The 27238-nt window shown below is 51.2% G+C and overlaps 1 protein-coding gene across 1 annotated transcript in view; it reads left to right on the forward strand.

Moving 5' to 3' along the window:
- Positions 1-27238, forward strand: part of LTBP2 (latent transforming growth factor beta binding protein 2) — a 71898-nt gene that overhangs the window by 12860 nt on the left and 31800 nt on the right. Inside the window, exons 3-8 of the mRNA XM_086462977.1 lie at positions 1651-1894; positions 20393-20574; positions 21854-22024; positions 23580-23780; positions 24139-24407; positions 25989-26091. Coding sequence (XP_086319103.1) covers positions 1651-1894; positions 20393-20574; positions 21854-22024; positions 23580-23780; positions 24139-24407; positions 25989-26091 — 1170 coding nt within the window. The remainder of the gene's footprint in view (positions 1-1650; positions 1895-20392; positions 20575-21853; positions 22025-23579; positions 23781-24138; positions 24408-25988; positions 26092-27238) is intronic.

A 27238-nucleotide genomic window follows, 5' to 3' on the forward strand; every position in this document is an offset into this window, starting at 1 on the left:
TTTCCTGTTGAAGGGCACATTCTAACATGACTATGTACATAGTGGGAGAGGTTGTGAGAATTGCGGTGAACCCAGGTCCCGGTGTCATGGCTCTGCAGTATTTCAGCACGTGAAGCAGTTGTTTTCAATGGCAAGCTTCCTGGTCTGGTGGTGTTTGTTAAAACAGGCATTTATTGGGAGATAACGGTAGGGACTGACAGCCTATTTAAATCACAGCTGAGTTTCATATTATAAATTACATCAACTTTTGGAGGGCCAGACTTCCCAGAGACCGTTAATTCCTGCCTGACTAGGACCTTGTCTCTGTTCCAGAGTCTGCAGTGGTGGCTGATTTATTTAACTGGGGCATTTCATCAAAACCTCTGGCTTTAACCTATACAGCCCTGCATGACTTGGGTTCTCACTTTCCTTGAGATCTCCATTTCTTCCTGAGTGTTAACATGGTAATAAAGGTCAAATGAAACATTCCAGCCAACATATCCCTGATCTAGTTAGGAAAAGCTGATGGCAGTCCAGTTTTGGGGTGAGGGAAGGGCTGTGGGGGCTATACTGATGTGAAAGGACCTCAGCGGTTCACAAGGACTTCCCTCGCTTGGTGACAGCGTGTTAATGTGTGGGTGGCACACAAGGCTAGAGGTCTTTGTATGCTTGTTGCCCAGAAGCAGTGTTTCTCACAAGCACGCTTGTATCTTATGGGGATGGAGAGCATAGCCAGAGAGGGAGGGATGTGCTTGTGAAAGCCCAGCAGCTGCATGAGAAGGTGGTGGGATGTCAGATGCTCCTGCAGCCTCCCTGGGGCAGTCCTGGGGCTCTCAGCAGAAGCAGTAGCCACATGGCTGGAGGTTAATGTCCACCTTGTGTTGTCCAACGAGGTTTCATTACCCTTCAGCCAGCCAGCCCTTTCCTTCTTTGAAGTATGACACTGTTTTCCAGTGCCTTTTCTATTACTCTTGCTCAGAACAATGAGCTCGGTCCTACCTGAGCGAGCTGTCATTTCCTGGCTCTCACTGGCTGGGCTATAAACCCAATTTGGCACCTGTTGACTTGGGAAGTGTTAGGGTCCAGCATATGATTAATAACACTTTTCTCCCAGGGTGCAAACTGAAGCTGATGTACTGTAATTAGGAACACACACAGGCTCGGAGGGTGATTTGGGCATGAAGTTAATGAACTGTAAGTCCCCATAGCTGTGGAGGAATTTGAGAGCAGTGACTCTAAAATCAGCTGCAGAGGGAGAGCTGGAAAGCTCTGGAGGGGACAGACAGGGGGGGACTGTGCAAATCAGACCCCAAAATGGACTAAAGGTAACATGCAATCCCTTGCTTTGGGATTGAGGTCCTATTCCTGCCCAGAGCGCTATGGGAGCTGGGGGCCATATGCTCTCTGCAGACCATGCTGTTCACTTCCGAGCTTTCTGAAATTAATATTTTGGAGAAGAGCTCTGCAGAGGCCGAGGGGGAGAAGTGGGAACAGAAACAAGTCTCTGATGGAGGTGACCTTGCGTTAGGGACCCATGGCAGTAGTAACACCGAGACTTTGAAGGTCACCTGCCTGCAGAGAAGAGCTGGGACCTCCCTGCTTGTGCTGTCCCAGTCGGGTGCCACTACTGTGGGGCTAAGCCCCACTAACTGCCTTTCTATGTCTCCTCAGCTGTCTGCGACCCGCCATGCCAGAACAAGGGCTCCTGCAGCCGCCCCCAGGTCTGTACCTGTCGCTCGGGCTTCCAGGGCTCCCGGTGTGAAGAAGTCGTTCCCGAGCAGGAGTACCACCCACCTAGTGCTGCCGCCGCCTTCAGGCCCCCCGCAAGCTCCCTCCGGAGGAGGACCGGCACAGCAGGGCGGGATGCCTCCCTGCGAGGGGCTCAGGTGCCAGTCCCACGACATATCCCAGCTGTGTAAGTCAAACCTAGTTCCCAGCAGGATGCTCCCCCAAACCCACAGGCAGCTAACACCATGCTCAGTTGGGCCACAGCCTCTGCTTCATGAGACCAGGCCCCTTGGCTCCTGGTGGAGGCTCCTCCCCAGGCTGTGGGAGCTGATGTAAGAGGGTTGGGTCCTGCTGTCCCTCCAAGGGACTAAGTTTGTCCCCAGCACTGTGTCACGGTCCCCAGGCACACGCAGGAATGGGACAGGCTAGTAATGGTGAAGGAAGACTATGAAGCTCAGCCGTTTGCCCTTGTCCAGTTGGTGAACAGCCTTCATGGTAGCAGCAAGGTGGGTGGAGGACTGGCAGTTAAATCTCTTTCCCAAGAGGATGTGTTTAGAGCAATATGTCCAGGTAGTACCCACAGAAGACTACATACATCTGAGGTGTCCTATTAAGTGCTGGTATGAGCAAAGAGATGTCTTCTGGCAGACTTCAGCTGCTATTGAGCCATTTGTTCCATATTTGTGTCACCTTGCACGGTGTGGGTCATTTTGGTACGCAGGCAGGTGCTTGCATTTTGGGTACAATATGCAAAAGATGCAGCTGTTGGAGCTCACAGAGGTCCATGCAGGAATCACTCTGTGAGGAGCTTGTTAAGCTCAGGATGACAACTGTGGCACTGTCTGGTCCTTTTGGATGAGAAAGAGCTTATGGCTTCAGCCCACCTGCCTCAGGTCAGTGCTGAGATGCTCTTGTAACCAAGCCACACTTTGTGTTTTGTAAAGTCCCGCTGGACCTGTGGGTTTTCTGCTGAAGGAGGCAGTACAGATGGGAAAGGGGCCTTTCCCTGACAAGCTGCTGTGCTGGCAGCTTGGTGGGAATGGAGAGGTGGGAATGGTGCCTGATGCCATACAACAACCCACAAGTGCTGTTTTTTTTGTTTTGTTTTGTTTTGTTTTTAAATCATATCTGCTTTTCCGTGAGCAGATGGACATGGAAGCAAAGTGTTAGGCTGCACCATCCCTAAAGGCCTGTGTCTTCGTTGCTACTATTCACTCAGTTGCTGGGCCAGAAAGTGGTTTTCTTGGTAGGCACCACAGCAGAGAATTTGTATGTGGCTTCCAGCAGAAGTCCCTCAGTCACAGTCAAGAAGACTTTGCAGCAAGTTACTGGTGCCTAACCAGGAGGTAACTTCAGCTTCTCCTTTTCTTCTCTGAGCTGTTTTGCCTTTCTCTGTCAGTGTCACTTAGAGCTGCCTGAGGAGCGGGCAATTCATCCTTTGTTTCTCTGTATTCCTGCAGATTGCTTTTAACATGCCTGTTGCACCTAAAGTAGCTGTTGCCTTTTTGTCTCTTCTGAAGCAGAGGCAATGCATGGGCTGGAGTAATTTCTAGACACTTACTCTTGGCCATCTGCAGTTTTGGAGGGGCTCAAATAACTAGTGAGGAATTGAGTAGTTCGCTGAAGCCAGCATGTCTTGGTGCCCAAGTGAAAGACTATCTGATGGGAACCAAATTCAGGCAAGGCAGAGGTGATGCTGGCAGGGAGAGGTTGCCTAGCTCGTGTCATCACTGTCCCAAGAGAGGCTCGGTGCCCGAGCGAGCACGCAGCCCTCACACGTGCCTGCAATCCTGGTCATTGCTGACGAGCTTCCCCACAGTGATGACCTCCTCCTACCCCTCTGTGCCACCACTCCGTGTGGAGGGACTGGAGGGGAGGGAGAGCAGTGCCCTTGGAGTTACAGCACCTGTTGAAGGCTTTCCCAGTAAGGAACATGACCTCAGGCTCTGCACAGAGGACAGGGGGCTGCACAGGCACCGGCAGAGCATTCCTATCCAGACAGTCAGACACAGCGTCTAGCAATCACTGAGCTGGGATTGCTGAATGCCCAGCTGCCTGCTGTACCTTAAATCCTCTGGCATTGTCCCAAGGAAATAGGACTCCATTAAGGGCCATGCCATGCCTTTCCTCCTTCCCTCCCCATGGAGGCCATAGGACGTCACCTTACCCCATGCTTCAGCGAGAGCATTTGATGTTTGTCCTTTGCGACAGCTGCAGGTAGGACCTTGGGACATGTCCACCACTGGCCTTCTGGAGTCATCCTCAAGGATTTGCTGAGGCCGCTGTGTGTGTCTCTGAGAGGGAGCTCTCACCGCCCCTCTGTGTGTTGTGCCACAGGCTACCGCCTTTCCCGCCCAGGCAATGTGTAGCAGCCCTGCTTTGCAGGCAGGTGTGAAGCTGCCTGCACCCTGGCACTATTCTGCATCAAAACACCTCACTGCAGCCCCTGGGTGTTTTCCTGTACAACTCAGTCACTTGCGTTTTGTCCGTGGACCATACAACATATGGCATGCAACTGGCATGACCTAAAAGTCTTGCTGCTATTAGGTGGGTTGTTTCCCCAATACTTTTGAGCGTCCTGTTCAGCCTGCCAACTTCTAGGCTAGAAGTGGAGCCTGTAAGAGTGAGCACCTGAAGCCAAAGGGACACTCTTGCTGCCATTACACCTGGCTGTGCCCTCCCACTGCTTGCCTTGCATTGGTGTTAGTCCTCATCTGGCCACAGGGTGAGTTGATTCAGTTCAATAAACCAGAAAAAAATTAGCACAGCAAAATTAAAGATAATTTCCTGCCATTTCAATGGGCTAAACTGGCTTACTGAAAGATCATGGGGACCAGAAGAACTGGACAGAATTGCAAGGCTAGCAGCGGAGGGAAGAAAAGGGTTGGACTCCCCTTTTGGGGGAAGCCACTTATTAGGTTGGTCTTTTGTCTCATGAAACGATGCTCTTAAACTTGTCTGAACTTGGAGCCTGCTTCTTGCAGTTACAACATCATCTATTTCTGTGTTACAACTAAAGTAGTTTCTGTGCTGTGTCAGGCTTTCTCCATACAGTCGAGCCGTAGAGCAAAAGCTAGAAGCATATTGGCCTTTCCAGAGCTAGGTAGATCTTGCTTATATTTGCAAGTATGAAGATCAGTTCTCAGGCACTGGAAACTTGCGGTCACCTTCACTGGAGCTTAGTTCACTGTCTGAGAGGAACAGCTTGGGTTTTCCAGTCCTTGGTCTCCTCCTGGATAAGCATAAGTTGTGCTGGTGGGACACTGACTTTTTCTAGTCAGCCTGCCATGATCCCACAGCAGCTGGCTTACTTACCTGACTTGTCATAAAGAAGAGGTAGAAGAAGATCTTAGGTGGCTTGGTGGACTGAGAACACTGGTGATTCCAGGTCAGTGGCTGTGAGAAGACTATGAGATCCAGGACAAACAACCAGTCCCTAACCTCCCTGCACATTCGCATCGCTAACAAGGAGGAGTTGCACAAGAGTAGGAGCTTATAGACCTCTAAGCCTCATCTTGCTTTGCCAAGACAGGAAATCAATCCTCACATGAGTGAATTTGCTTTCTCCTTTTGTTTATTTGTGTGTATATTGGCTTTATTTTTGTTTGTTTGTACAGAGGTAGCAATCAGAAGCTCTGAAGTTGTGCACTAGAACAGTGCTGTACTAGATGCCATATAAACATGCAATAAAACCCATGAATCCTCCCCAGAGACTTGCTCTTTAAGCAGAGATGGGGTTGCTTTTGGTTTCAAGATGTTCTGAGGTGAGTCTTCAGAGAGAGTTAGGAGAGCAGCCTCCTGGGTTATTTGGGAACTGTCTGGACTAAAATATTCCTCACTGGCCTGAGTGGTGGATCTGCTTTAAAATGGTTTCTTATCCTCAGCTATTTGGACTTGCTTGTTTCTGGTACATACTCAGGCTTTCCAGAGCTCACTCCTGGAAGCAGAAACTGATACCTTTTGTGGCTTCCCTGCTAGGAGAGCCCAGGAAGCACAACGGTGACAGCAGGTGATAAGTTACTGTCAGTCTTCTGCCCTCAGCCTCAGTGAGAAGTAGCAGCTCCTTGACCAACAGGGATGTACCGGTCATACACAGCTGGTTGGTTTGTATTTGCACTGACAGCTGTGAAAGTTAGCAAATGGATCTGTGGGCATTCCCAGTGAAGCTGTCACAGATCCATTTCTGGGCATGCTGGCGTTCTGGGGAAGATGTGGACATGGGCATCAGCCTGAGCGTCAGGGCCTCTGTTTGAAGAGGTGCCAGGGAAGAATCACTGCATCCTTGGATTGCCCTTATGGTGCACATGATCTCTTCTTCCTGGGACTAAAGAATTCCTACCCAGCCATATCTGAGCTCAGCGCTTGCCCAGGGGAAGACATGGCTGGGAGAAGGGCAGCTCTGGGTTTACTTTGCTGACACCGGAGCTGGTGATGCTCAAGCTTTCATCCCTTAAAATGCAGGTGGAGCAATGAGTACCACTTCCCAAGTCCCTTCAGCAGGCCATGGCTCAGCGGGTGAGGGAGCCTGTGGGAACTTGTTAGCTGCTGCAGAAGTCTGGAGGCCCCCGCACTGTGCTGCTTGGAACAGGGAGTGCTCTGGAGAGTGAAATCCTGGGGGTGTTAAGAGGCCCTCCCGGCATAGACTAGCTGCAAATCCTCCCTCTTCTTGATCTCGGCCTGAATCTCTGCCTGGAGAAGCAAAGTCCCGACGGATGATTGTGCGGGTGGAGCTGCACCTCGGCCCAGAAGCCGAGCTAAATGGAAACAGCTTTGTTTTCCTAAGGCTGGAGTATCAGCTGAATTCCTGTTTATTTAGCAGGGAGTGGAAAGGGCTTGTGCCCCTGCCCCTCACCATCAGGATGGATGGCCAGCTGCCTCTGACTCTGGGCAGCACGTGAGGAGGGTCCTGCCACTGCCACCCGAGAAGGTCCCTCCTGCAGGAGTGCTGGGCATCTACACAAGCAAGCCATGCTGCCCAGATGGGATGCGTGTGCTGGATGAGAGCTGCCTGGGAAGCAAGGCATCCTTCCTCTTCACAGAAAATAAGAGATGCCTGGGACCTGCAAAGTATTTTCCCAGCAACCTAGACAAGGGAAAAGGACATGGCTGTGGTATAAGGTGCTGAGACACTGTGCAGACAGCTTAACGCAGCTAAGCTCCTGAGCGAAGGGAGCTTCCTCTGAGAGGGCTCTGTTTAGGCAAGGCAGTTGCTGGGAGTTGCCTGGTGTTTTCAGGATGGAAAAGGAAGAAGGCTGAGTTGTGATGTGACATGCCCACTCCACTGACTCCTGACTTCAGACCCTCCTCGCCAGCACCCATCTCTTCCTGACGAGAGGAAAGGCTATATGCAGCCCTTGAGGAGTTGTGGCAAGAACTCCTGGCCGGGGGACACATGGAACCTCATGCCAGCAGCAAGGCTCTGCCAAAATCTCTATTCTCTCTCCTGGAAGAAAAGGATGAGAACAGCAGAGAGCAAGCAGAAGGCAGGATCTTGGGTGTGGCAGAGGTTGCTGGATGGAGAAAGTATATTTCCCTCAGTTTGAATATTGGCTGAAACCAGCTCCTTCTCTGGTGGCAGTCAAATGTCTAGCATGGTCTTTGCAAAGGATAGTGGTGCCCATGGGTGGATGTAAAGCTCTCCACCCTGGAGTGGCTGCTTGAAACATTTCATTGAGAACTGTGGCTTGGCAAAATCAGCTTGATTAGCTTATCATTGAGGACTAGCAGATAAAATGAAAGTTCATTGCAAGTTCACTTGCTTTTTAAAGATGTTGCTCTAAACAGAGACAGATTTGTCTTAATTGTTAAAGCAGGATCTGGAGCCTCCTGTCTTGTCAGCTTTGAACTTGCCATGTTTATGAGAAAAAGGGGAGATTTCTTACTGCCTTACTTGGGTTGCTGCTGAGTATCCAGGACTGTTTGTCCACGATACGTATAGTGCTAGAAGGAGGTCTATACTAGCCACATACCTACTGAACACACCTCCTGCCTCTTCTACTCATTTATGACTGTCACTCACCTTACATTTATGAGGGTTAAAATTTATTAATACCCAAATAGCAGAGAAAAGAAAAGCTGACCCTGGCTGAGAAGCCTTGCCTCTGTAGATGCATTCCCATGGCATGGGGCTGTGGCAGGTTTCCTACTTTACTTGGGATGGGACCAGCCCACGACATCCATAGCGCATGACATTGAATCCCTGGGATAAAACACTGGTGCCAGCCTTGCCTTCTGCCACTCTGCTGTCCTTATGCTCGTTACTTGAATGCGTATTTTCCCAATGCAGATAAGCCCTAATTGCAGCTTTCTAAGGTGCTTCCCTTTGGCAGTACAGTTTTTGCAAGGTGGCCAAGCATTTACATTCCTTGATCCAGAGCCAACTTTGAGTAGATATCTGAGACCTTGTTAAAAAATTGAAAGTAAAAAGCTGATGCCAGTCTGTGTGAGAAAATGTGAAAAGAGATTCCACTCAGGCCAATGAGACCTCCATAAGCTCCAGATCTCAGCCCCTCTACTGCTTTGACATAGTTGAAAGCCCTTGGCAAGCTGGCTGGGAAGCCTAAAGGAAAATCTCAAGCTACCCAAGAGGAGCGTAAATGTCATTCTTATATAAAAATACTTCTGTTTTTAAATTACATGATATACCTTCTCTAGCCTGGCACCAGATACAGTTGCTCTACTTTCTAGTGTTTTAAAACTGTCAGCACCATTCTGGTTTATGTGTTTTATATATTTACTTTCTAGGGGGTTGCATATGCTTCAGAGCAGCAGGAGGATAGCTGGCTTTTCAGGCTCCTTTTAAACTCCAAATATGGACTTTACATTACGCCTGGTTCTTCTGCACCTCCTTGGGAGCCATTCCTATATTTTAATTCAGCCTCTAGGCTTTGTGAGAAAACACTCAAATGCATTTTTCCTTCTAACTGAAAGAAAAATGCTGCTACTGTCAGCTTAGCCTGAGACTACATGCGAGAGAGCAGGGTGCAGGGCAAATGCGTTGTACACGTGGTAGGTGAGGTAGTACAGAAAATCCAGTTTATAGCCTATTTTATATACTATACATATATCATTTGTGACACTTATGACAATACAATTTGTATAGTAGTTGTATAAATAAGAAAGATGTTAGAAGAGCGCTAAGGCCACACGATCAAACACTGGAGAGTTTTTCCATAATGCCTGAATTAGGATTGTCGTCCAGCTTGCTTTCAGTTCCCTCGTGCATATGGATTACACTGCTCTTTCTCATACCTGACCATATGCTGCCTTATTTGGTTTAAGCTGGTACTTAAGCAAAATCAAAACTATTCTCTTTGGTTTTGAGTGTTTTACATAAATCTCCAAGTGCTGGCAGGACACAAGGGATGAATAGAGGCTGATCTGGTACAAGGAGGAGTTGAAATGGAGATGTAGAATTCTCCATATAAAATATGCTCATTCCCCTCTACTTTCTTGAGAAACATTCTGAGAAATGCTGCCCTGAGTGCATGGTGCTGGATGGGATTGGTACCCAGCTCTCTACACCACCTCATTTTTGTCTCACTTGCATGGAGACTGGCTAAACTAAACATATAGGCAGGAATTAAGAAGAGATTCGGGCTGGAAAAATATTATCTGTTACAGCTGAAGGAAAAAACTCCTCTTTGGGAAGAAGAAATCTGGAAGAAGGAGAGGTTGAGCTTTTTGCAGGGTAAGAGTGAACAGCAAATTAGGCAGCAGAGAGTAACATGGTGTGGCTGCATAAGAGAGACTGGCAGTGCTTAGGACTTTGGAGACAAAAGACCCAAGTCGCATGAGGTTTTTCCTGTGTACCCCAGGGTCCTACACTGAGTCAAGGTATTCTTTATTGCCAGAAAAGATCTTGACAAATTGGAAAGAATTCTGAAAACTACAAAAGGAGGGAGGGAGGGAGCTGAGGGGAATGGTTAACAGACCCACATCTGCAAAACTGAGCCAAATGCTGGCCTTGGAGGATGGGGAGCATACTTGGAGGCTGAGGCTTTCTGGAGGGGGCAGACAGGGTGTATTAGGTTGCCTGTAGCCTTGGCAGGGTGGCCATGCTAATTTTTCAGCTATGAGGCTTTCCACAACAGCAAAGCGCCAAGATCTTCCAGGGATGTAATGACAGGTTGATAACGACACTGGAGCTCTGCCTTCTCCCTCACTTTGGAGATGCACTGCCGAGGAGCTGGAGCCCAGGTGCCGCCAAGGCAGGCGCAGCCTTTCTGCCTGCTCCAGATCCCCTCCCACTGGGGATGCCATGAAATCCACTCCTCCCTGCTAGTCCTTAGTATGGATACTGAAGGCCAAGTGGGAGAAGTGTGAGAGCAGACTCGTGGTCATGGTACCACTGGAAGCACTGACTTTGCCACCAGGCATTATGCATATGTGGCCAGGAGCACTCCTGGTCCCCAGCCAGGCTCTAGTCTTCTGGCTAGTGAGCAACTGGAGGGATGGAGCCAGTGCAGAACAGTAAAGAATAAAAATCACCAGGATGCTTGTTCCCCAATCCCCATCAGGGCTGAAACTTCAAGACTGGGCAGCAAACTGTCACATCCCAGCACAGCTCTCATGGCTTGAGTGCTGCAGGTGAGGGAATCCTGTGTGTGGCTGGGGATGGAGAGATGTGAGGAGACCTAACTACATTGAGCTAATAGATCCAAGGGCCAGGACGTTCTGCTGGGTGTTCAACCATTATTTTACCTTAAAATATGTCTTAGATCCACAGTGTTCCCAGGGTGAGTGGGAGACTTCCCAGCACCTCCTGCTGTAGATGAAAAGCCTCCCCTTCTACAAATGAGAGGACTACACACATCTCCTCTCCACCCTGTTGCTCTCATGCCCTGGGTGTGTGTGTGCAGCCACAAGCTCTTCACCCCACTCGCACACCTGGGATGAGAGAGGCTTTGCCTGCCCTCGCGATGTCCGGTGTAAAGTGGTGGACAGGCAGCTGGCTCCCTCTACTCCCTGGGGTGCCTGTGGGAGTGAGGATGAATAGGCTAAAGTGTTTTTTTCAGGGCTTTGAAGTTGGCAGCCTCGTGGAGGGGCTGAGTGTTGCTAGTCAACAAGATGGAAAGCAAACTCAAGAGTGCTTGTTTTCTCCTTGCTGTACAGGGGAGACGAGCGACCTCCCTGCAGCTGACAGTGAGTTTTTCTCTGGCTGATGCCTCTGTAACAGGTTTCATTAGATGAGGGCCTGGTCCTTTGGGCTGGAGATCTCAGTATCCTTGTGGGCACAAAGGCAGGATGATATGTTGTCTTCTGCTCTTGCATGCCTCTGCCCTAAATACTGGTCCTTCCCCTGCCAGGCAGGACCCTGCTGCTTGCTGTACTGGGGAGCACAGGGAGGAAGAGAGTGGTAGTGGAGGCATTGCTGTGGCTGGCAGTGGTGGTTGCACCCTCTGTGGGACAGTCACAATGCATGGCAGACAACCCAGCTCTCCAACTGTGCCAGCATCTTACGCCCGGTTTTGTAACGGTGCAAAAGCTGTGGATGTGGTATGGTGTCTGCAGTAAGACGGTGGCACTGATGGAGGCCTTCACATGACAGCAGATGTTAGGGCACTTCTGGATGGATCTCTTCTCACCAAGGCATGAGAGTGGCTGCGCAACTGCACCTGGGAGCAGTGCTGTGCCTGTTGATTGTGCTACTGAACACCAGCCCCTGCTGCAGGCAGGGGAGCCAACTGGAGCAGCTTTCTTGCTGCTTCAGCCCGAAAAAGCTTGCGACTGAGCTGGGGAGAAGACAGCTGCACAGCTGCCTGTTTTGCCTGCCACTCACCACACACACCGCAGGCCAGCCTGGGCGGTTCTGCCAGAGAGGTGGTAGCTCGCCTGGCCTCCCTCTCCCTCTAAATCCCTGTTTTAGTCTACGGAGTGTGCAAGGTTTGGCCCAGTTGTGGCATTTATAACCGAGTAGCCCAGCCTGGATCCTCTGCTGGCTCCACTTGAAGCTCAGAGTGGTTGCAGGCTGCATTTTTTTTTTTCTGGGAGGCACCAGCCTTGCACTTCAGCTCTGGAGACAGGCCAGTTGCAAACAGCTCTTCATCATGCTTCGCATTCGGAAATCACGGTTCTGGCCGTCTTATAGGTCAGCACTACAGTCTGGTGGATCCAACCAGGGGCGCGATCTGCTGCTCCTGGCAACAGCCTGGTTCCATGCCCTTGTGCAGGGCATGTTTCTGCAGCCTTGCTGGGCCAGGCAGGTGCTGTTCCCATGCTTGGAGAGCTGGACCTCTTCCAGGGAGTCAGTTGCTCACTCCCTAATACACGAGAGCAAAGAGCACTTGCAGAGTGGCAGGTGGCATGTGTGGCACGTGTGGCAAGGGAAGGGCATTTAATGTCAGCAGAGAGCTGTGTGGAGACGTGTGAGCAGCCACTTTGGCTAAGGAGAAAATTAGACCCCCAGAGACCGGTTAAAAAGAACCTGTTAGCTGTCTGTATGCTTAGAGAGGTTCACTTATGGACTGTCTGGCAATGCCTGAGCAGATAAAAATAGAGTTCACAGCCCATCTCCTTCTCCCTCTTTGTTCCCATGCACTATGTTGCGGACTGGGAGCCAGCTCGGGTGGCCCTGCAGCACCGGCACTGCTTTAGGGGCCAGAGAAAGGAAGGCGCTGGGGGGTGGTGGTGGAGGGACTGACCTTGGTGGCATGGGGCAGACACCTAGTGGAATTTACTGCCCTGCAGACTTGCACACTAGTTGCTGCAGTTTGTAGTGAGAGATCCAGAGAAATCTCGGCCAGCCACTGACGCACATGTCAAGTGGAGCAGAGAGCTGGAGTTACCACTGCAAGATGGCAGAGGAGAGAGCCCAAAAAAGAGAGCCATGTGGGCTCTGTGACAGCCCCTTGCTAGCTGTGGTGTGGGATAGTGGTGGCATCTGGGTGCTGGACTGACATGGCTCCTGGGCATGTCCCAGCAGCATTGAGTGTGGATGTGGGGCAGGGAGCCTGACACGTGTCCCTGCCCATTCAGCCCTGCTTTGGAAGTGCTCTTTGTGCCCAAGGTAAAGGGTGTTGTCAGTGGCACCTCTGCCTACAGGAGCTCTCGAGACCTCACACGGGAAGGATTTGGATGACTCCCTTCCTGCTTGCCCAATGACCTGACTGTGTGTTAGCTGTGCCTGTGGCACTACGAGGTGTCAGGTGAACATACCAGGGGACACCTTGGCAGCTGAGATCTGTTGTGGTAAGAAACAGGGTTGCTACTTGTCTGGGTATGCCCATGAGGTGCAGATGCCTATGTCTGGTGTCCCATCTGGAATGAGATCATTCCTGTGGCCTTCACGGTACACAGGTCCTGCTTGGCTCAGCCCAGAAGGTCTCCTGCCTGGGGAAGGCTGGTGGCTGCTTCTCCTGGGCAGCAGAACTTCCCTTGCCTTCCGCCAAACCTTGTGGAGCAGGGGGCTTTGGACTTTGGTGTCTCACTCTCTTGCCCAGCGGGTACCAGGGCTGTAGGCAGCCATAGGAAGGACAGTGGGAAGCCTGAAGCAGGCAGCTTTCAGATCTATCTCTGCTGCTCATGGGACAATAAACTGAGCCAGGATTTATGGACATAATGTGGGTGGGCTTGAAGTCAGGTGCCTTGTATGGTGTGGTTTCCCCCCTTGTCCCCAAGTCCTAACAGAGCTGTCTTCCTTGTCAGCATGTTTGTGAGCTAATTGATAATAAACTTGAGTGCTCTCTAAGCAATGCCTGTCCCGTGCTCCGGGGCCCGCAGACTGAGCCATGAATCCTGTCTGCCTGCTGAGGAACCTGTTCGGAGTCCAAGAAAGGGGAAGTTTCTGGTCTGTGGTCAATTTGCTGCTTTCCAAGGCTGGCTGATTCTCTCTCTCCCTGTAGATACAGACACTGGTGTGGAGGCTGCCCATTCTTCTGTGATGCTTTAGTGGAAAATCAGCAACTGCTGAGCATTACAAAGGGGGAAGTGAATCACTGATTTTGGTCCCCATGGCCCCAAGCAGGGAGGGCGTCTAGCCAAAGGGACAGGCAGACGGACAAGACAGACAGCGAGTATATTGTTCAGCATGTAAAAACCAGGGGGGAACCCGTCTGTTGTCCTGGCAGGTTATCAGGGGCTGAGCATGACTCAGCCCCTGTCCTGGCTGAGTCCTCTCACCTTGGAGCAGTGAACGAAAGCTGCTGGAGGAGCTGGGGTGGACGTATCAGTGCTGCAGCAGCTCCCCTCTGTGGGACCCTGCTCCCAGCCTCGGGGGCAGCACACTGCCTCTCTGGGTGCCTGGAGGCAGCAATTGTGTCCCAGGCAGCAGGCTTGTTATATTTGGAGAGATGAAGCTTGTTGAGCTCATGCCCTGGGATGGGGCTTTCTGGATCCTGGGAAGATGGTTCCTTCTCTGAGGGCCACTTACCTTCAGCTTTGTTTTGGCCAGCACTGTCACACCCCATTATTGCCCTCTGTGATCTCTATCATCTCTCCCTGATGCTCAGAAGGGTGCAGATTTGTTTCCAGCTGGAATAGTGACTTTCCAATCCTCATCTGGCCAGCCCTTGCCTTGTCTGGGGTTAGCACTCCTCCCCGCTGACCACACTGTCCAGGATTCACTCTCTCCACAGTGCCTTGGGCCATCCACCCTACTATGGTCAGTCAGGCTTTGGCTGGGGAGAGGGCGAGGCAGGCTGGATGAAAACCCAGTAATACTCCTGTGGCACTTGTCTCTGCATTTCCTTTACGCAAACGCAAAAAAACACTATTTCCCAGCTTGCTAGTGATCTGGCCAAAGTCAACAGTTGGATGAAGAGTGGCTGATAGAAGCTAAATCCAGGAAAGACTGAGGTGTTGCTGCTGGGGAGAGGGAAGTGCTTTGAAGAGTTTGCCACCTTTGCCTCCAGCCCCAAGGAAAATGCTTGGTCTTAGGTCACTAAGAGAAGCCACAGCTGTATACCCACCTGGATTTTCTGTGGCTTTTGCTTACCCAGAGAACCATGATCATCAAAAGTGATCAGAGGTTTGAAAAATGCTTTCTATACACAGTGGGTTAGAAAAACAGTATTGTTTTCTGGATCCTGTGGTTTAGACTTGGTTATTGTGATTCTGTGTACCTAGTCTTAAAATTGCAGGCTTTTTTTAAAAAAACATGATTGACTCAGAAGACAGCAGTCCTCACATTCATCTGTGTGGTTACTGGGAGCCTGCCAGCTCAGTCTTCTGCTTGCTGTCCATACTTGCTGAGATACTACTCACCTCCTCTGGACAGGGAACAGGCACCTGGCAGGTTCATCTGGGACCAAGCAGGAGAGCCACTGTATCCAGGGAATACAACATTTTTTTACCTTTTCTAGCCTGCTGTCTCTAAAGTAAATATACAGCAGAGTGTAACTGGTAACAAAACCTATATAAAATAAAGCGTTTATACACAGACAAAGGTGCAGTGGCAGGTGTGCAGGTCCCTTGCTGGATGTCATACAGGTGTCATTTGGATCCTGCAGGGATGTGTAGCAGTAGAATGTAAGGGACCAGGTCTCTGTTGGTTCTCCTGACTTCTGGTATGTGTCCTCGGGGGCTTATGGGGAGTTCAGGTCCTTGACCTGCACCTCAGAAGAGGGCAGCTACAAGTGCTTGTTGGGGAGTTTTGAACTGTTGCAGATGTGAGTCAGTATGTCTGCACAGCTCCCTCCCATCCCAAATCTCTTTTAATTTTGACTAGCACTTAATACCTATAGCAGTGAAACTTCCCATGTGCCGGTGATTGAGGTCTCTCAGCCAGTGGTGACCTTTCATCCCTCAGCCTGGTAGACAGCAGCAGGAGCACATACATCCATGCTCTTGGAAGGAGAATGCTGCTCCCTCTACCTTCTCTCCTTGACCCGTGTTTTCCCCTGGACCGCTGCTGCTGTTAGCTGGACACCACAGAGGCGGGCACCCCAGGGCAGCCCAGAAGGAGAGGTGTCCTAGGAGTCTGCATGCTGCTTCTGCCCCACAGGCTGTGCCTGACACGGAGAAAGCTGTCAGCAGCTCTGACAGATGAAGAGCAGGGAAACCAGCTGCTTGGCAGGCGGTCGCTTATAAAGGAAGAGACCACTGCCTCTTTGCAGAGATGTGTGCTGGCCATGTGCCTGGCTGAAAGAGTGGAAGTGAGTAATACCGTGCTGAGAGAGGCTGTAAGACTGAACGAATGTGAAGGCTAGGGACTGTAAGTGTCCTGGAACATAGTGCTTGTGTCAACCTCCTCTGCCTCTTCCGTGCCTCTTCCCCAAGCAGGTGGAGGCATGGAGAGTGGTAGCACAAGCTTCCCTCTCTGCTGATTTGGAGCCACCCCATCTGTTTTCCATCCTCACTCTTACCCCTAGGACAGACATGCCAGTGAGAGAACTTGTGGCAATGTTGATCCCTGGGAACTGGACAAGCTCTGGCTATATGTTAAGATCTACCACATGGTTAGGGGTTGCTAATGCCTTCTGGCCTGGTCTGTACTGACATGATGAGCCCAGGTTACTTTCCCAAGACCCTCCAAGCAAGCCGATCCTCATCTGCCCAGCATGGACTGACTCTGAAGGTTTGGAGGGGAAAATCTCTGTTTTGTATTTTCTGACCATGAGCCAGCCACTTGGCGTGACTTGGGGATGGATTGGGACTGACAAACTGAGATGGAAAGATGCCTTTTGCCATTGATTTCTGTGGCCTGGGGTAGGATGATGTTACTCAACTCAGTCCACAAATCCCAGAGCTCATCTGCCTAGAATAGAACCAAATAAACAAATTAATTCAAAGCAAATCTACTCCCCCCACTGCAACACACACTGGAATGCTTTGCCAACAGGATACCAGTAGGATGGCTTTTCCTCAAGTGTTGCAAGCCGTGGAGTAATGTTCCTCCTCTGTTTTTCCTTTGTGAAGTTGGCATTGCCCCTCGCAGTAAGCACATGTAGTCCACTTTTCTTTGCAACTGAGAGCTAACGATGATTTTATTTAAAGCCCTTCATATGTTGTTTTTTTGGTGGTTTTTTTTTTACAAAATCTGATGATCCTGAGAATGCCAGTAGTTGACCCCAAAGCCAAGGGGTGGAATTCCTTCAGGCGGGCAAAGGGTAGCTCCCAGCCAAGCCCTACTACTTGCACGTAACATGCTTTGTTCAAGTATAGATATGATGTACTTTCAAGCACAAGAGCTGATATTTCCCTGTCTTATGCCACCAGTCACCTTCACTCAGTGACTCTTCAGAACTCAGGGCTGAAGTTGCCATCAAGTGACCAGCACTAGTGAGCATTGCTGTGCTGGGGAATTCTCACTTCTTTTCTTTGTGGTGCTTCCACCTATGCAGTAAAAGACCTTGTAACCGCAGCCACATTCACCCATAAGACTATGCTTGGGATCTCTCACCAGAGATCAGAGAACAAACATACATGAACTTCCAGGGCTTGGTAGCTCTCACCTAGCCTCCCTAGAGCTCCATACAGCTTTTCCTCTGTCACCAACAAAACCAGCTGTAGCACACCAGGTAAAAAAGCAGTAGGTAACAGGCACCAGAAGTTCCTTCTCTGGCAGCAGGACTGAATTAGTAGCTCAGAAAAGTGTGGGCAGGCCATGCCTGGCCCCCATGGCTATCAGGGGTAGGTGGTACTCTGCATAATCTCAGGAGAGCTTCTGAAAGAGGCTGATAGAGACTGAGGTAGGACCGAAAGTTTACTTCTCTGCTAACTTCTGGTTAGCCTTGATGATTAATGAAAAACAAGCACTGTTTGCTGTCCTCATCTCAGTTTAGATCTTGATTTTAACAAGGCAAGAAATATTTTTATCAGCAGGTAATAATTTCGTTATCCTTCTGTGCTCTTTGTCCAATCCCACTTTCTCTGTCTCCATTCCTGAATGACCTGTAGCCAGGCTCCACTCCAAACAGTGTATGAACCTTCAGCCTGCAAATCTGGGTGTCTGCCCAGCAGCAGGGGTTACCTGTGCTGCTTCCACTCAGGACTCCTGTTCATGCCTCTTCCCAACAGCTCAGACACTCATTTTCACGGTTTCCCTGTATTAGAAACAATTAGGTAATGATACGTGGACCGGGGACTTCTGTCTCTGGTGTAAAACTGTTCATTCTTGAATTCCTACAGGTCAAGGCTAGAAATGCTCAATAGATCAATAGAAATCCAAAATTACCTCCAGAACAGCACAGGTTATGCATCTTTATTTAGTTATATTTGCACTGTTCCAGTGATATCTCATCTCTCAGCAGTACACTTTCCTCTCCTGAAGTGATGGTATTGGGAGCTGGGGAATCCACTACTGGGGTGGTGTTTGCAGAAGGAAAACAGCTATACCACTGCCTGTGGGCGTGATTTCTAGCAGGGAATCATTTTACTTTGTTTTGCAGATGTTGTTGTTCCATGGTTTGCCTTTCTTGGTTAGATTAAAAGGCTCTTTACACCTGGCATTTTGTTCCTGTGGAGAAACCTGTGCCCTGTAATCAGAACATTTCTTCATCTCCTTTTTGCTAAATTAAAGAGATTGAATACTTTAGGTTTCTTACAGGAAGGCATTTTCACCAGCCCTCAAATTACTTTTGTCATGTTTTTTCCAGTATCCTCTCCAGTTTTTCATCATCCCTTAGAAGATGTGACATACTTCACATCAGAGCTAGATGTGATATTTTAGCATATATATACCCTGCTGTGATGAGGATGTGTAGTGAGGCAAAAATATCTCCTTGTTCCTGCAGTGTTTCACTGCCCTGATGTCAGGGTATTGAACTGACAGTTCATATTTAATTGCTTGTCATTACCCCCGAAATCTTTTCAGAATTGCTGTTTTCCAGGATCATCTTCTTCTATCTGCAGCTGCTGCCTGCATTCCTTCTTCCTAGAAGTGTAGTTCTGCATTTGGCTCTATTAAAATCCCATATTGCTTGGATGGATTTGCCCTCTGCTGTGATCCAAGCTGCTCTGTGAGATTGCGCTGTTCTCATCATGATACACCACATTGCAAATTTTTGTGTCAGCAGCACACATTATCAATGTCGATCGTATGTTTATTTCGAAATAAAAATATTTATTTCCAGATGAAATCCTTGAATCGTGCCAGGCCTCATACTGATCACCCTGGAACCCCTCTAATTCCCTCCCCAGCGACAACTGCTTCTTGTGTTCTGTCACACAGCCAGTTTGTTATTCATTTCACATGTGCCTGATTGACATCGTACTGCCCTGTTTATTTTCTTATCGGAATAGCATGGGCTCTCAGCCTGTTGATGTGCATGTATGTAATTCTATCGAATTATGAAAATGGACTCCTTTGACAAGAGTGGTTCTCCATAGACCTTGTGGACTTGACCTCACTTCTATATTCCTTTCCTTTAGTTCCAAATTAATTGACCTATGCGTCATCTTTTCCATTCTGTTGTTCAGGGCTGATTTTGGCTTTGCTGGCTGACTGTTACCTTGTGTCTCGCACTTGACCTGTTTGAATACCAGCACAGCATTAGCTCCCTTTCCATCTCCCCAGATCCTACTGTTATTCCAAGCTATCCAAGCCAGCAATGTCAGTGAGCCAGAGCTGCTGTCAGCCAGCTCTTGTTGTATCATCCAGTCCTGTTGGGTTTAGAAATCTGTGTTCCCTGTAGACACTGTAACACCTCCCCTGTGCTGACTGTGACAGGGAAGATGGTAAAAGCCATAAAATGGGATGGATATCTCTGGGCACTTTGATGGGAGAGAGCTAGCTGCTTTGCCCTACCCATTCGGTCAGAGATGGAGGTGGTGGATAGGGTGTGCAAAAGACCTGTCGGTGCCTAAGTTTGGTTGCAGAGGAATCCCACTTTCAAAGAAACTCAAGGGGCACATGGGCAGCCAACCTATTTTGGCCCCTGGTGTACTAAAGCCTTTTTCCTTGCAAGTGGTGCGGGTGAGAGTGAGGGAGACATTTTCCGGTAAGCACAGAGCACCCTCTTGGAGGCTTAGTTCTGCCAGTCAGTAAAAGGGAATGGGAGGAAGTGCAGTAGAGCAAGATGTGCTGTTTTGCTGGTTTAATGCAAAGAGCTCTGCCTAGGAGTCTACATGGCTATATAAAAGAGTGTAAGAAGTGTGACCTTGTGAGCTGGATGGCTTCTCCATGCTTAGTCTCCAGAAAACACCAAAAGTCATAAATGTAGTTACTGCAGAAAGTTGTAACTGCACTTACAGGCTTAAGTTCTTGGTCATTCTCTCTTGTTTGTGACTCTCATGGACCAAGTTTTATTTGCTTGCCCTGGCTTCTCTTCTGACTGCCTTGCTGGTTTTTCAGTGCTCATTTGGGGCTGGGAAGGCAGGTCCTGAGAAAGCTCCCACCATAAGGACAAGTGTATTTGGAGCTGCTTGTGTTTGCTGGGGGAAGGATGTGGTGGGGCAAGGAGCAGCCTTTGAGTGTGTGGGCAGGCAGAGGTCCTTCAAGGCAGCTGGTGCTTCCCTGTGGCGGGGCAGCCTGATGTGATGGTACAGGGTGGGTATCTTGGTGAGTACTGTGCCCTGACAGGCTCAGGGCATGGGGCATGGTCCATGAAATGGTGAAATAGTGCCATTGTGATGACTGAACCCAGGTGAGGAGTGGGACCCTGCTCACTTAGGCAGAGCTCTGTGTCGAGGTGGTGGCTCAGGCAGCTCGTCAGTGAAGGCTGCCACAGGGTATCCTGGTGGACAGGCACTGTGAATCAGCGCAGTTACTTGTGAGGAGTATTGGTTCATTTTTTCTCTTCTACAGGACTCAGAGCAGAACTGGCTCTCCTGTCTCCCCCCAGAACACAGGGCTGTCACGGACTGTCCGGCGGTACCCAGCCAGCAACGGCCAACTCACCTCTAATGCACTCCCCAATGGGAATGGACGTGAGCAGAGCAGCTCTGGGCCACATGTGGTTTCCCAGGAGCACACCTTGTCTGCAAGGGGTAAGGCCTCCAGGACTGTCACTGTTTTGGGGCTTCTTGTTGAGGTGTCATGGGGAAGGGCAATAGTGTGACTGGGGATCCCCAAGAAATCCTGGTCTCCCAGGACTGTGCCACTGAGTGGGATGGAAAGGGAAGGTCAGCATGGGCATTTCTGGGCTTGGTGAAGAAAGAGACCTTACCAAAGGAGGACAGATCAGGGGAGCAAAATGGGATGTGTGTAACAGATGCTTCCCACAGGTGTTGAACATCACCCCAGCATGCTGCCCTGAAGAGGGATTGCCTCAGTCTGTAGGAATGGTGTCTCCCAGCTTCCTCCTGGGTCTGAGCAGCCTTCGAGGTCAGATTGTGCAACCAGCATCCAGTTCTTCCCTCTGGCTGCCCCCTTGGTGCCTTCTGACATGAGCATGGATCAGGCCAGGCTGCTGGGACGTGCAGTTGCTGAGCCTCAATGACTCCCCAGCTAGGACAGATGCAAGTTGTCTTCTGCAGCTTGGCTCCCCCTGAAGCCATGATTCCCCAAGGAGTCACCATGTGGCATCTCAGACCTTATAAGTAGGGCCATGAGCCTGACTGAAGCTGTAATCTGAAAGTGGGGATTGAAATGGGGAAAGTGGGGGTTGAGCACAGCAAGGTGGGCACCCACAGAAACAGGTGTCTCATTGGGCAGGGATGGAGGACTCTGGTGTGGAGCCAGATGGTTCATGGTTACACAACAGTTCTGCCTGTTGTCTGTTCTCTACAAGCCACCACAGGCTCTGAGTGTGATTTCCCCCTGTATCTAATGGGAGGATGGTGAGGGACCAAGAGGGGCCTGCAGGTAACTGCAGGAGATCAGGTGATGCTTGTGGGGAGACATTGGTTTTCTCAAGCCCTCTCTTTGTTGGATACCAGTGTGGCTGTTCATGTGGGAAGTCTTCCAGTGGTTTAAGGGCAGCCAGTCTCCCGGCTACTGACGTGGCTGGAGAAGAAACACTATCTAAAGCAGAAACACACCCTTTATTCTGGAGTTGGTGCACACGTGTCCCTTCACAGGGAGTCATGCCACTCCAACTGGGCAGGCAGAGCATGCTGCTTGCCATTTTTCAAGTGTTGACAAACTCTTACTAATGTTGAAGAAGAGAACAGGCTGGAGTGTGCAAGGGGCAAGGAGAGAGACTGCCCCAGGGAGGGACATAGACCCCTCCTTGCTCTGGGAATGCTTCGGAGCTTGATCTGCAAATTACCAGCCCCCTGGTCTGGAGATGCTCTTTCCACTTAGCACTATCCTTTTCTTCCATAGGGGCCAACCTGACAGAGAAGATTAGGAAGATAAAAATCGTCTTTACACCCACCATCTGCAAACAGACATGCCGGAGCGGGCGCTGCTACAACAGCTGCGAGAAAGGAGACACCACCACTCTCTATAGCCAAGGGGGGCACGACCATGATCCCAAGTCTGGCTTCCGCATCTGTAAGCACCCCAAGGCCCCCAGCCCACCTTCTTCCCTGCTCCCCCACTCTCATCCTTCTGCCTTTCCTGCCTTTACAGACTGAGGGCTTGGGCTGCTATAGGGATGGGAGGGGATGGCCTCTCTCAGTGCCTTGGAAGATGTGTCCTGGGATCTTTGGGGCTTACTCCATCTCTGTCTCTGGGGGAGGAAGGCAGACCTTGCCTAATTGCTCTCTTTGCTGGGCAAGCAACTTCTGTTTCCATCCCACCCCAGGTAGAGGGGATGCGTGTGTTTGAGTCAGGCCTGCAGCCAAGCCTCACCACCCCCTCCTTCTCAGAGCCAGCTCACTGCTTTCGTTGGCATCCAGTCTTGGGGCTGACTTTCATCACCTAATTTCCTCCTGTTCTCTCCTTTCACTCACGTGGCAGCCAGGAAAGCTGGCTGCAGGTTGCAAGCTGTTCTTATAAACAGGGCTGCTGAAACCTCTGCTCACCTTTCAGAGCTGTTGGGATTGCTCATCAGGTCACTGGGATACCCAGCTGTGGGCTGGACACATCCTCTTGGAGCCAGTTGGTGGGAGCAGGCTGCAGCTCATCCTCTGAAAGCCTCTGTGATTCTTATGTTCTTGTAACACTGAGAGAATGCAAAGTCTGGCTGTTGTGGACACTGACTGATACAGGGTTCATAGAAATTTCTGCCTACATCCCAGTCCAAAGATGTGTCTCCTCCCCCCAAAACTGGTTGCCGGGCTTGAGCAAATGAACTTGGAGCAGGGTGGGATCTCATCCAGGAACCTGACCAGCCATCCAGGGATGTGCAGCAGCAGCGTTTCGTCTCACACTGAAATGAGTCAGGATGATCTGTCAGGGAATCCCATGCCTTGCCTGAGTGTCACTCGCACTGAGAGACACTCTGGGTTGCTCCAAGCATCTGATGAGGCCAGAAAAGAAGTAGCTTCGATTTCATCTGTGGATGCTTTTTCCAAGCCTGTGTAGATGAATTGCTCCCAGTTCTTTTGTCCCACTCCACACTTCTCCCACTTGAGCTGCTGGCAGGGCCAGGGCTGGCCGGGAGACAAGCTCTGAGGACGTGGCTTTCTGCCTGTTCTCTCCTTCTGCCTCTCCCATCCCCTCTGAGTTCCCTTCTGGGCTGAGAGCAAAAACCCTTCCAAGGGGGGAAGGGGGCGATGCAGAAGAGAAGAAATTGTGCTGACTTGGCTGCATGCGGCTGCCATAGATTCTGCTGTGCCAGCAACATCACCTTGGCCCTAGGGGGCTTCCCTGCAGGGTGTGGATGCCCCAGGCTGGCCGTGACCCCAGAGCCCAAGGGAGGGCTCATCCTCTTCAACCCATGACTCCGGTCCTGAGCAGAGGTTGGGGAAGATCGTGGTGCACAGCGGGGACCCCAAGCTGCCTCCAGTCTGCAAGTGCTGACCCTAGCCTGGTGCTGGGCCTGGTCCTTGGGCACCATGTGGCTAGTGCTGGCCCAGATCCAGCCTCCTGGCCTCCCCCAGCCGCCCCTTGTCTAGAAGCAGTGTCTGCTTCTTTGCTAAGCAGATCTCCCTTTGCCTTGCAGATTTCTGCCAGATCCCCTGCCTGAATGGAGGGCGCTGTGTGGGCCGGGACGAGTGCTGGTGCCCCTCCAACTCCACAGGGAAGTTTTGTCACCTTCCAGCTCCCTCTCTGGAAAAGAAGCAAGGAGGGAGAGCCCCAAAGACCCTGGCCAGTGGCTCCATGAAGCACTCCACCTACACCCTGCCTTTGTCCAACCAGCTGGGTGAGCATGGCTGGCAGCTCCAGACCCCACATTTTCCTCCTACTTGGGTGCTTTTCAGATCTTCTTTAACAGGCCTGAGGAGGCTGTTACCTCATTATGCTTGCCTTTTCAGGTCAGGTTGTTAGAAAAGTGATTCCCCTAGTCTCTGAAGGGTTCAGGTTGCTGGGGAAAATTTTTGGTAGGTTTGCCCTGGTTTTGGGCCAGAGAAGTATTTTTTCTTAGATGCAATCTTCCCCTAGATTTCCTGGTGGGGGTCAGTCTACCTCTCCTCCCTTGTGACTTTACTAATGACAAGATGTACTTCAGGTGCCAAATTGTTGCCAGATTGTCACAACTGTGGTATAAACTCATCTTCCAGCTTCCCTAAACCCTTCCCTGGTGAATGTCCACATCAACCACCCTCCAGAAGCCACTGTGCAGATTCACCAGGTGGCCAGGGTGCGGGGTGATGCAGAGGTGTCGGAAGAGAACAGTGTGGAGGCGGTCCTGGTGCCTCAGCTGGCCACCATGCCCTGGTACACCTATGCCCACGGGAATGGCAACAGCATTGCCACAGAGAGCGGCCAGCAGCAGCAGAGAGCCCCAGGGCTGCTGGGGAGATGCTTTCGGGAAGCTCTCCATGGACAGGTAAGGGGTCACCCATCAAGCATTAGAGTGTGTGTAGATATGTCTCTTGTTCTGGGGTACGTGGGTGCATCAGCTTATGGGGCAGGGAAGGTGGCCTTTCATTGTGTGAAGCTGTTTGGCATCAGTGTGGGCATCACCCATGTGCTGTGGGCACAGCCAGCAATGTACTTGGGAGGAAAATCCCTTGTTTCAGCCCAACAGGGAGACCTTGCTGCCTTGGCCTGACCAGGCTGTGCCCTGGGGCAGTACAGCCCAGACTTGATGGCTTTCACACAGAGTTTCCTTTAAAAAGGGTGCCCTATTTATAGCAACATTTACAGCCACATTGTGCGATTATTGTAGGAAACATATAAAACATAGGAAAATTCCTTTCCCTCTCAGACGATAAATGAAAGTCTGATTTCCATGGAACGGTGCCTTCCTGGGCAGCTCAGTTGGGGCTTGGGAAGCAAACGCACGTGAGGGGCTTTCTCACCCCTGTCCCACAGTCATCGTAATTTCTTATTTTGTCTTTCCCCATATGTTTCTCTTGCGTCACTGGAAAAGCATTGGAGGTTTTTGGCACCCACAGGAACACCTGTGAGCTCTCCTGGAGCAGCTCACGCTCAGTAAGGCTCGCTGGCTGGGCAGCGTGGGACTCAGCCCCCTCCCCACTGGTCCCCAGCCTTTTCTGGGGGACTGCTCCTGGTTTCCATTCTGTCCTTCAGTTGCTCCCATCCAAGCTGTTTCTAGTCGGATACATTCTCATCCACTCCCTAGTGCAAAAATAAATGCAATCAGACCCTGAGGCTGGAAAAGCCCTGCTCCTCTGTGGGGAGACAGCAGCTCTCTGACCCTGGGAGCAGATGATGATGCATGGAGGTGTTCATGTGCGCCTGGAGATGCTGTGGGAGATGCTCTGTGGGGGGAAAAGGGGGGCGGCAGGGGGCACCCTTGCTGTGCTTGCACCTCACCTGGCCAGGGTGATGCCATGCCCAGGAGAGGGTGAGGAGCCTGGCGGGAAGTGCTTGCCTCTCCCCACTCAGCCTCAGCCACAGCCAAGCCAGTCGGTATGTGAGCACTGGGCAGGCGGCCATGCACGCCTGGATGGGGTCCAGCTCCAGCCTCTGGGCCACGGCAGCTCCACTCTAATGGGGAAGCCTGTAATCCAGAGGGCCTTGCTGCGGGGCGCGAGGGAGGTGGGAAAGAGAGACTCGCTAAGCAGTGGAAAGTGCCTGACCACAAGCTCCCCACCAGGCTGGAGTGGTGCACCCATTTTGCTGGCTAATCAGCCAGGCATGGGGCTTATCCCGAGGCTTTGCTGGGTGATATCATCTCTGGTTCATCTCCTGCTTTGTTTGATGTCCCCTTCCCCTCTGAGGGGTGCAGTCGAGGGAGTCTGATGTTTTTCTGGCTGCACAACTGTTTACTCTTTTAAACCGCATCCCTGGAGCTGTGCCGGGAGGGCCATGCCAGCCTTTGACCCCAAACCATTGTCCCCCATGCTGGCTCTGCCGCCCCCGCGCCAGCTGGCTGCAGTGGATGGGTGCATGTTCCCTCCCCATCCCGCAGAAGCCTGATCCTCTGGTCCTGTCTCTGCAGTGCACCAACCCCCTGCCAGGGCTGACCAAGCTGGAGGACTGCTGTGGCAGCGTGGGGCTCTTCTGGGGTGTGGACCGGTGCCTGGCCTGCCCCCCCCGACCAGGTGAGTACTGCTGCCACCCGGGACAATGTGAGGGATATCCAGCACCCTTGGCAAGCAAAACTGGTCAGGCTGCCTCACGCAGTGGAGGAGGCATGGAGCAGAGCTGGTTTGAGTGCTGGCCCCAGGCTCAGAAGTTTCTTCCTAAACGCCCCTGTGAAACCCTGGTGCAGCCAGTAGTTCCTGCCATGCTAGCCCTGCTCAGAGGGAGAAATGGGAAAAGAGCAGCCATGGTCTTAAGAAGTGCAGTCCTAGATTGGTGGAGGAGGATGCAGACTTGGCCCTATAGAGTTACGGGCTTGCTCTGGGCCCGACACGGGCTTGGCAGGGGCTCTGGAAATAACACTACATCAAACAATTGGCAGGAACGCACCTGGGGTCCGTTCCAGGGGCACGGGTGTCCAGCTCCGTTTCTGCGGCGCTTGGGAGCTGGATGGATTGATCCAGTGGGAGACGGGGATTCCTCAGCCACTTTGTTGGGGTGCTCTGTGACAGGCATGGCCCCTTGAGCTGTGGCTGCATTCCATGTTGTGGTGGAGAGGCTGTGCTGGACTCATGGCTGGGAGGAGGCAGCCTCGCAGGCACAGAGGCTCCGCCAGCTGGTGCTGACGAGGTTTGGTGCAGGGCAAGGTGCGCATGTCCAATGCAATGCCTGCCTGCCCCCTTTCATTGCTGTCTGGCTGCTCGTTCACATGCCTTCACTGGATCGAAGGACTGAAGTAAACAGCCCCCGTGGTACAGGAGACTTTGACCCCTGACGAGAGCGGAGGTGTTGAAGGTGGCAGGTTTTGTGCAAGCAAGTGTGGTGTTGGTTCCTTCTAGTTCTGCCCAGAGTCTGTCCCGCTCACTCACATGCACGCTCCCAAGAGCTGTTTGCATCTCGTTGTCCTCCATTGATTCGGTTACCTCCTCAGCCAGGGGCAGGGCTGGCTGGAGCCAAATTCTTCGCAATCGCAGACAAGGTTGTCAGTATCCTGGAACCCAGTGCAGATCTGGGGAGCTCTGACTGCTGTCACCTTCCTGCTCTGCATGGCTCTGCTGTGGCCCCAGGCCACGCTGCTGCTTGCCTGCCCTCATCCGTGTGCCAGCCCCAAGGGAGCCTTGGGCACATGCAGTATAGAGGTGACCACAGAGTCTCCACGTTCAGCAC

The sequence above is a fragment of the Leptosomus discolor genome, chromosome 3, assembly GCF_034619465.1.
Source record: "Leptosomus discolor isolate bLepDis1 chromosome 3, bLepDis1.hap2, whole genome shotgun sequence".
In the NCBI taxonomy this organism is placed as follows: Eukaryota; Metazoa; Chordata; class Aves; order Leptosomiformes; family Leptosomidae; genus Leptosomus; species Leptosomus discolor.